General features: G+C 39.9%; 1 protein-coding gene across 3 annotated transcripts in view; it reads left to right on the top strand.

Moving 5' to 3' along the window:
- The window catches only part of LOC138018693 (uncharacterized), a 9534-nt gene extending 935 nt beyond the window's left edge, over positions 1-8599 (top strand). The window contains exons 1-4 of one of the 3 annotated variants that reach the window (XM_068865380.1): positions 3495-3678; positions 5098-5160; positions 6788-7159; positions 7479-8599. In XM_068865380.1, coding sequence (XP_068721481.1) covers positions 5101-5160; positions 6788-7159; positions 7479-7835 — 789 coding nt within the window. In that variant the 5' untranslated portion in view covers positions 3495-3678; positions 5098-5100 and the 3' untranslated portion in view covers positions 7836-8599. Of the gene's footprint in view, positions 1-3494; positions 3679-4990; positions 5161-6787; positions 7160-7478 lie in introns of those variants that run through there. The other 2 variants (XM_068865382.1, XM_068865381.1) reach the window with 2 other exon arrangements.
- Positions 8600-9599: the final 1000 nt, after the last annotated feature.

The following is a 9599-nucleotide window of genomic DNA, read 5'->3' on the forward strand; positions in this document are numbered from 1 at the left end:
TCTCATCTTTTGCGGGATGAAGAACGAACTAGCACCTACATGATTTGATAGCTTAGTGATAGAGTAGTCATTAGCATGGGCCAAGAGAAAATGAGGGGACAGAGAGGTAGGCTCAGGGCGTTGGCCGGGATATGTCATGTCCACGAAAGTTATTTTTAGACGAGCGGAAGTTTTTGTTCTAGCGGGAGTCTGTGTTCCGAGACGTCCGCATGTAGTCTTTCCTCGCTCTCAGATTCTTAGTGAAAAGAGAAAATGGCGGCGCAGGTGGAAGGCTGATGAATATATACTTTCTTTCAAACATCAGACCGAGGTTGGCCCGCATGCGGACGTCTCGGAAGACAGACTTTCGCTAGAACAAAGACTTCCGCTCGTCTAAAAATAACTTTCGTGGACATGACATATCCCAAGGGCCGGACCGGGAGCCTCCCTCTCTGTCCCCTCATTTTCTCTTGCATGGGCCTAAGTTTCAGTCTACTTCCAGTTCGAATTTCTCGGCCTTCTTCACAAGTGATTAAATTCTCAATTGCTACAGTCTTTTGCATGGAAAGTCGTTTCATATCCACAGTTCCTAGTTTGGTTTTCATAGATTCCCCTAATCATAATTTCATCTGTTTAGGGATGTTGATCAGCTTCTAGACGGAAAAGCCTGATAGTCTTAAGTAGTGCAGGATCGTGCTGAGCAATCTTAAGATCAGTTCAAGCTGGATTTCCCAGGATACTTGTCAACTTCTTAAGTCTAATAATCAAATGATCAATTGCTGTCGGGGTAAACTTGCTGAATTTACAGTCCATCTACTCCCAATTTGATATTTTTTGGCAAAACCTAAACTTCGCAACACTTACAATGCTCTCCTCGGGCCCTATCCTCTAAAGCACAGCACAAGTTATACTTTCTACCCTCCCCTCTTTCCCACCACCACCAAGCAAATTCGGGGCTTAGGTTTCTTACCACTAACGAAAGATAACACCACAAACTGATTAGCATTTCTATCTGTGACGTCCTTTCAGAGACAGAGCCATTTGCTAAAAGCGCAACTAACCTTTCTTCTCATTTGTTAAAATAATGTTGCCAAGTGTAGCAACCATTATTACCTTGTTTTGCTCGAAATGATCTCGAATTCAATCTGCCCTTGAGTCAGTAAAACTAATCCAAGTTGTCCACCCACCGAGTTTGTGAAAAGGATGGGCCTCCTCAAACTCCTTTGCGCAGCGCTATTTGTTCTGTGCATGAAAAGTGAGATTTCGAGAAGAAAAATGCATAATGGTCTGTAATAGATAGAAAGATCATCGAAAACGTGAGGTCAGCGGTGCACCTTCAATTCCGTTAAGGACGGTGCCTACTAATTTAAAGGTATTTTTGCCTCGATTTGTGATTATGCAGGAAAGGTTAACAAGTGTTATTGAAATGTCCAAAAAGAAAATTGGGGTAACCACGCATTTTTTAAAGATAATTCATGAACAATATTTGTACAAAGCTTTAAAATACAAAGCAATGTATGGCGTTCTTTCTCAAATTGAAGCTCAATTATCTCTAAAGAATGCATGGTTACCCCCAATTTTCTTTTTGGATACCAAGAGTACTTACGAAGATCTACTTTATCTGCATAGTTTTAAACCGCGCAATAATGTCCCTGCATTAGTAAGCATCGGCGATAGGAAATCCGATTATCTGGAAATGCGCAGAACGTATGCGCAATAACAATAGTAGGCACCGTCCTTAAAAAGCTATTTTTTTAGGAGGGAACGACAGACGAAGTCTAGCCATAACAACAAAAATCATTGAAGTTATGTGCTCTTTAATTAGTGATAAACAGTAACGCCATTTAAAAGGCCATGGTGGTTCATCCAAGTGTAAATTTTGCAGACTTAACGCTACGAGAAAGAAATTGAAGCTTTAAAACTTCTTCGGACAGAGCAAAAGCGTTTTATTCACTTTTAAGTGATTTGCAAAGTCAACAGCTGCAGTATCCTTGTGAGATATATTTGTCGCTCACAAGATGATTTCTCAGTTCTTTGCTGACGTCATTGTTTAAATTTTGCTTCATTAACATACGAATGCTCAAAGAAGGCATCATGATATTTACAAATTAACTTCAAAAGGTAAAAGAGCTAGTTAAACTTAGTTAAAAATTGATAAATTCTTGGGTGCCAAAGACGCTAATGATCCCATATATTCTTTGTAAAATTTCGAAATTTCAAAGAATCACTCGTATATCGAGTTCAGGTTTTTAAAGGTAACTTTCAATATCCGGTACTTTATTCTCAGTCGACTCAACGATAGTCTTCTGCTAATGAGGCACAATATGTGAACAAAGATTCCCATATAGATAATAATTTTTTCTTCTTAGATGATTCTTTGTGTTGTTATTTACGCCGGAATACAAGGTGACCTGATAAACAATTGACCTCAGTTGTTTCCACCCGGATACGCGGACAACGGCCAATGGATCAATGTGTTAGTTTTGTTTATTGCTTTCAACCTTCAAGCGGCTTTTGCATATATGCTGCAAAAACAGGAAAACAAAGAATTGAGTCAATTTAAATAAACTGTGCACTTGAATCTGAATCTGAGGTAGATGTCAAAGAAAAGGACCCAGGTAATCAGCGTTCGAGAATCAAACTTTATGACAATGCAATAGACAAAGCGGTATTGTCTTCGATTTGAATAAGCAATTGAGTCATGTACTTTGAAAGTTAACCGGCCTTTAATAAATGCCTTTTACCTCTTCATACGATAAGGTGAAGCGAATTTTCAAGTCATTCAGTTAACATCCTCTCCATCGTGATGGTGACGGCATCGGCCATAATATTTTGACTGAAGCAGTCTGGTTTATATCAACCTAAAGAGTATTTTCACGTTCATTCACTGGCTGTCAAGCTTATTATACTAGTTTAAATGACCGTAAAAAGACTATAACAGAAGCACTTGCAAAGTTACCGAGCTTAAAGCTGTCCAGCAAATTCACCATAGTTTATAAATGCTATAAGAGCCCATTAAGGGCTTTCAAAATTGTTCAAATTTCTCTTTTCTTGACGAGCTCTTACGGTCGCTAATTAAAAATGGCAGTGAAGAATAATTTTTAATTTTTCTCTAGTGAAGGAGTTTTGCTAGACTTCTTAGTTCCCTTGATAACTTGTTCTGATTTGGTAAGATTACGTCAGATAATTTTTTACTTCCCAAGACACAACAAACTTAAGATGCGAAAGTCTACAAAAGCCCCAATTTTTTGCATGCCATACACAAGTAAGATACCCGGGTACAGTTTTTGTTTGAGGTCAAAATCTGTACAAACAGATTCACTGGGTCAGTTTTCAAAAGCGCGTGAAAGGATTTCAAGAGTTTACTTGCCCGTGTAATCACATAAACTGACAACCTGCCCTCGTGTCCAACGGCTGTTGTTGATTGGCTGGTTGGTTTTCAGGTTCAACACATTACGTCATTGCATCTTAATGTTGTGTATTAAGTGTGTTAAGTCTCACGAGCACGGTGATGCCACGCCAAGAGCGTTAGCACTGTTCCTAAATACCGCAGGCTCAGTTCAGGCATCGCTCGACCAATCAGTCAATGAAACCCCACATATTGGATTCGAACCGGGTAATCATTTGGGCAAAAACCGCCGATATCTTTTGCTAAGTGGCAGCCATTACTGTTTGGGTTGATCGGGCTGACAACTGCAGGTTGGTTTCTAAAAAAGAGAGTTGGTTTTGTCCAGTTCTTTGGAGAAAAACGAATTTTTGTTGTGGATCAAGTGGGTTGATGGATATCGGTGGGGAATGGTCTTGGGCGTTGATAGCTCCGCTACCGTAATCACTTATCGTTTGGGCTCAGCGGAAATGAACAGGACATTACTTTTGACTTATAACAGTACGATTAGTCAAAAGACTCTCAAGTGAACGCAGAAGCTTACCTCTATAAACAAGATGGATTTCAAGGTGTAAATTCCTTCCGAAAGCATATGATCTCACTTACGAGGGGACCTTGTACGGAGGCATTTCAGTGATACGTATATACGTTTGTGCAAGTCCTCTCCCACCGATATCTAATATCTGCTAAACGTTTATTGGAGAAGGCATATCATCTTAAATAGTAAAAGTATATTTAAGAAAACTGCGGTAAGTAATCTGCGTCAAGCAGTGAAAACGTTTCCTGGTAAAACCAAAGATTCTGACATGTGTTTACGAACTTCACGTTCTGGTAAGACTCTGTAATGAGGAATCGAACTTTAGGCAAGGAAAGGGGCTTAATACGCTTCGTATTAATCCTCTGAAATTGCTAAAAGTACTCTCGTGTGTTCTATTTTTTTTAATCTCCTACTTTTGCTCGAGAGAACCTCTGCGCAAAATTTCCTCATGCAATGTTTGAAAGGAAACGAACAGTGACACCATGAAGGCTTTTAGTTACTGTGAGTTTGGCGAGCTCACGGCCGCAAAATGCCTTATGTCATTTCGGGATGACTGTATCAGATGAACATTGAAAGTAGCGTAAAATCTATCAAAATACGAGTAAGTGTAAGTCGAACAAATGTATGCAGCTTAACTTGTTGTCTGGGATACCAAAGGCTAAGTTGTACTCATTGTGTTATTCATGGAGGGGTGTAGGTAGAGTAAAGAGCCTTCATTCAAATCTACTTCAAATTTATTTCAAGAAGACAACTGTAATTTTGTAAGGAAACAAATACTTTTCATGGAAAAAAAAGCCCGCGAAATTAATTTTTGCTAAAAAGGACTTATCAGCGCGGATGGAAGATCATCGTTAGGTAAAGATCCAAAAATTACAAACCAGAACTGAAATTATCAAAATAAGAAGCAACGATTGGTGGAGAGGCGACAGTTATTTTGCACACCTGTTAAGCTGGCCAGTTGCATTGGTCCTGCTTCTCTTCAAGCCAAACTACGTTATCCTCAAATAGTTCAGTCATTAGACAAAGATAATTAACTATTCATTCACCAGTTGTCTAATATATAAACAATTTACCGGTGGGATGAAGTCACGGCAGGCTGGCTAGAAATCTAACACCCTATACCCTTTCCTATGTTGGACGGACGAAAGGGCCGGATTGATATTTGAAAAAAGGTGTTTTCTTTCATTTTTTCTAGGTCATGAGGATCGCATCCTTGGCGGTACTAGTCGCCGTAGGCCTAGTCCATTTTAAATTATCGGTGAGTACTGGTTTATTTTAAACGTTTCGTTGGGTTTGGGTCACAGGGCATGTCGATCGAACGTTTAATCAATGGAACGATTGATCGTTCGGTTGGTGGCTGATCAAGCGACCGTATCAGATTTGGATGACTTGCTCTAGCTTTTCATCCAACCCTGTACATGCAACAAATGAACATTCACATTGATCTAATCTAAATATGTCACTTTCTTTAAAATTGCTGCTTGCCAGATTGTAGATCTACCTTTTGCGACAATGTTTTGTTTTTACATTTACCAGTGTCAAGTGTCCATAGGAAAGTTGTTGGTAGATCAAACAGGATTAGACCAAGGCCTGCACGTTTAGGGCCAAATATCTCGATTACTTATCTTTGTCGTCGGTTATATCTGGAGATAAATGGCAGATAAAAATCTAATTTATCTTCATATTTCCTCGCATTGGTGTGATTTCAACATAATTTTTAACTCGCGCTATTCTCAGTGTCACTCCACCTGTCCGAACACCATATAAGGAACGCGTGAAGCAAACTGTGGAGAAACTTGCTTGTTAATTTTTTACATTTACACGTTGATTTGAAGTTCTCTAAGTCCCATTTGATTCTTGGCGGCAAATTAACACGAAATTGGTGGGAAGCTGAGGAAATGACCTAGCATTGGCGCTTCAAAATCTCAAACTCTAAGAAGCCGGATTTTTTTTCAAACAAGACACTGTCAGGCGAACTACAAAGAACAAATCGAAGGAAGGCAACAAGGTTACCAGCCTTCAAAGTCCCAGCAAGTATTCGATGTTGACGGTGGTTGTGGCAGTTTTAGTGACATTGCATCTGGCTACACACAGATCGGTAATATAAATAGACAGATTTGAACTTCAACAAACACGACGGAAACCTGAAGAACTAATTGCTCAGGATTTTGGATGATCTGTTTTGACTTAATTTCTTATTTACTTATAAAATGGTGATTTGGTCGTGAATATCATGGCCGGCCCGAGTAAAAATACTCGTTTATCATGATAAGATGTTGTGATATGTATGTGGATTTTGAGTTCGGTGAGCCATTACAATTTAGACCGTCGTTGTGCAGAAAACCAGGGATTGAACTATTGTGTATTTTTTTATGTTGAACTTACAGTAAAGCTACCCAGGTGGGCAATGGAAACAGAAACGTGGGCCAGTTTCTCACTCACGGCGGGCTGCACATGTTGAGTTCGAAATCAGTGATTCGTTCATTCTGAATCCCAAAACCAAAGCAATTATTTTGATGCTCCCAATTAAATTAGCCAATCATAAACTTGAACAATTACATGCAGCTGAGTCTAGGCGCTTGAAAATGGGTGGGAGCATTACACAATTCATTTTACTTTAATCTCTGATTGGCTGATAAACGTGGTGCGAGATTTTAAAGCCACCAATCACCAATTGTCGTAACACAAAAAAAACAAAGAAATCACGAAAGTACTCTCTACAATCAATATTAATTGAAACAGTTCTATAAACCGTTGCTCACACTGGGAACACATTCCTTTTGTTTGTGACTGTACTAGTGGTATCTTCGCTTTTCATCAAGCTTGCATGGATATCAAGAGCTTGCCGGTTGGCCGAAAATTAAGTTTGATTTCTTTTTTCATAGGCGTCGCTGCCAATGTCAGTTCCCCCATTGCTAAACAAACTACTCAAGGATCAGAATGTAACGCTGGGCTTCATTCTCAAAGGCCTCCAAGGTCCTCCTGGTATGAACGGTATGGCAGGAATGTCAGGCTCCCCTGGCCCTCAAGGTCCTCCGGGATTCAAAGGAGATCCCGGTGCACCTGGATTCCCAGGAAGCCCCGGTCTTCCCGGTGCTCCGGGTTTCCAGGGTCCGCCTGGTATGGATGGTGCTCCGGGTTCCCCCGGTTTTCCGGGACCACCCGGTTTCCCGGGTGGTAGCGGAATGCCCGGTATACCCGGTATGCAAGGTCCCCCGGGTCCACAGGGTCCTCCTGGTCCAACTCCAATCAGATACGTAAGTATAAGAACCTGTTAATTTGGAAGACAACTCTCATCTTTCTAAGGGGGTCTTAGAGACGGGGTTTACTGTGCTACAAAGCCTTACATTACAGTTAACTGCTATGAAAGGTTTTACTGCCAGTAAGTTTTAAATGAACTGAATCAACCGGAATGAAAGTTGTCTTGATCTAAGTGTTGTTGCTCAGTTTCTTTGATTCTTTCTTCTTCTTTCATTGTTTGCAAAGAAGCTGTCTAATTATTTGTGTCACTATACGATTTCCATTAACTGACTTAAAGGTTGATTTAATCTCCTTCGTTTATATTCTCTTACTTAGAATGGCACAGTTAAATGCGAAGAAGACACAGCCTGGCTTCGGTGCAACGAATACAAACACATAAGCATAATCTCCGCCTTCTGGGGAAGACGAAATTTCGGCCTCTGCACAGAACACACTGGAAACCTTAAGTACAATCAATACTGCCCGACAACTCCAATGTTTCTTACAAAAGTAAAGGACGCCTGCGAGGGAACAACCATGTGTGAAATAAGATGCACCAAGCTCTTTTTCCACGACGACACATGCGCTGACGTATACAAATACTTGGAAGTCTACTACAAATGCGTGGAGGTTATTAATGGCCACGAGGTGGTAAATGAAGATAACTTACTTAACGCCAATTTTCTAGGGTAAAAGAGAGCAAGGGCGCGATTACGAACAAACACAACGAACTTTGCATTGAACGTTACACGCTGGGCTCTTGGTTGTAACATTTCACTTTGCTGGAAAGAGTTGTATTTGTAAAAACGGGCTTGCCTGATAAAAAGATTATGAGCGAATAAATCGTATCAAACCTTAAGAAAGCGAAGGCCTGCCAGATTTCTAATTCTTCCGCCAAAGGAGACGACGTACATGGCTCTTGCAACTGATCCATGTATCAGTATATCGATTTAAGATAGTTTTCTTTCTGTACATGATAACATGATTAATTCAATCACCTTCGTAGAATCGATCGATCGATATTTGCTCGGCTCGACTCGTTGTTATGAAATTTCACGAATAAACGCCTGTACTAATGAGGTAGGGTCTTCAGTTTTTTGTTTGTAGAGAGTTTTTGTTCGAAAAAAAAAAGATACTATTAGTACCGCTTATACACTGACCAGCACAAACCTGCCGAACTGGCAATGACCAAGGAGGAAGGACGGATCGCTAGACATTCCAATTGTTTGTGTATGATATTATAGTGCGATGTACGATGTAATCTTCCCTCTTACATGTAAATAAACTGGTGATGGAATGGTTTACTAGTGTCACGTTCCCGCTGGTATGTAGCGTGTTCTTAACAGAATTAATCGACGTTGGTTTGCTATTATTTGGTGACAGATATGTGAATTAAATCTGTACTTCATATATTTGAAGTTCAAAGTTTGTCAATAAACGAAGTTACCGTTATCCAATCACTTCCGTCTTCTACTCAAATTGCATTGAGTTGTCTCTTCTAAATATCTAATAATCCTTTATACTCATATCCTACCATGCAAGAGATGAGAAAACGCTCTTATCCATAGAGGCAGTTCCCTAAAGTAGTCATGCACGGCCGGCGAACCCTGTAGGCCATGTTGTAACATATTAATAAATGGAGATGGTCATTGATGGTCATACGCCTTATTCCAAAATGGCCGCCATTTTAGTATTCTTTTGTTTCCATGCAAATTGGCCCTTATGGCCTCGCTTTCAAACGCAAAATTCAAAAGAATATTTAACAATTATTCCATGAGCCCGCGTTGGATACGATACCAATCTCGTATCCAACAAGGGTGAATGGAATAATTGTTTTATTAAATTCTCAACCTTCAGTTTTGCTAAATTTTGTTTAAGTTTAATAAACGACCGGAAAGTGAGGTGATTTTCGGGCGCCAAAAATTTTATACTGATCGACATTTGCCGCATTTATTTCCATTAAGGTCAAACTCAGGTATAATGGCTGATAACCGAGATCCAGTGAACCAATGAGAAAGCTAGAATTGCATTATCCGAGGTTGAGAATTTAACAATTAACCTTGAACGAGGCCATAAGGGCCATTTGCATGAAAACAAAAGAATACTAAAATGGCGGCCATTTTGGAATAAGGTGTATGGAACTCGACATGTTTTGTGTCGCTGTTTCATTTTGGCCCTGACCATACACATACCACACCCTTTTTCTAAAAGACAGCACCCAAAAGTTTTGATTAATTTATTCACAACTTATTTGTGGACAAAACACTGTGTATGATCACGGTCAAGTTAACATGAATTCTCGCTTTTGAAATTTTCGGGGTTTCATGACCAGTCCATCTCTGTGAACTATGGTTGAAATCACTCGAAGCCTGTGTATCACGATTAAATATTTTGATCTGTCTTCCCTCGGTTTCTTTTTCATACTCTTCTATTACAGTTAATCTCAAGCCTGGTTTT

The sequence above is a fragment of the Montipora capricornis genome, chromosome 10, assembly GCF_036669925.1.
Source record: "Montipora capricornis isolate CH-2021 chromosome 10, ASM3666992v2, whole genome shotgun sequence".
NCBI lineage: Eukaryota > Metazoa > Cnidaria > Anthozoa > Scleractinia > Acroporidae > Montipora > Montipora capricornis.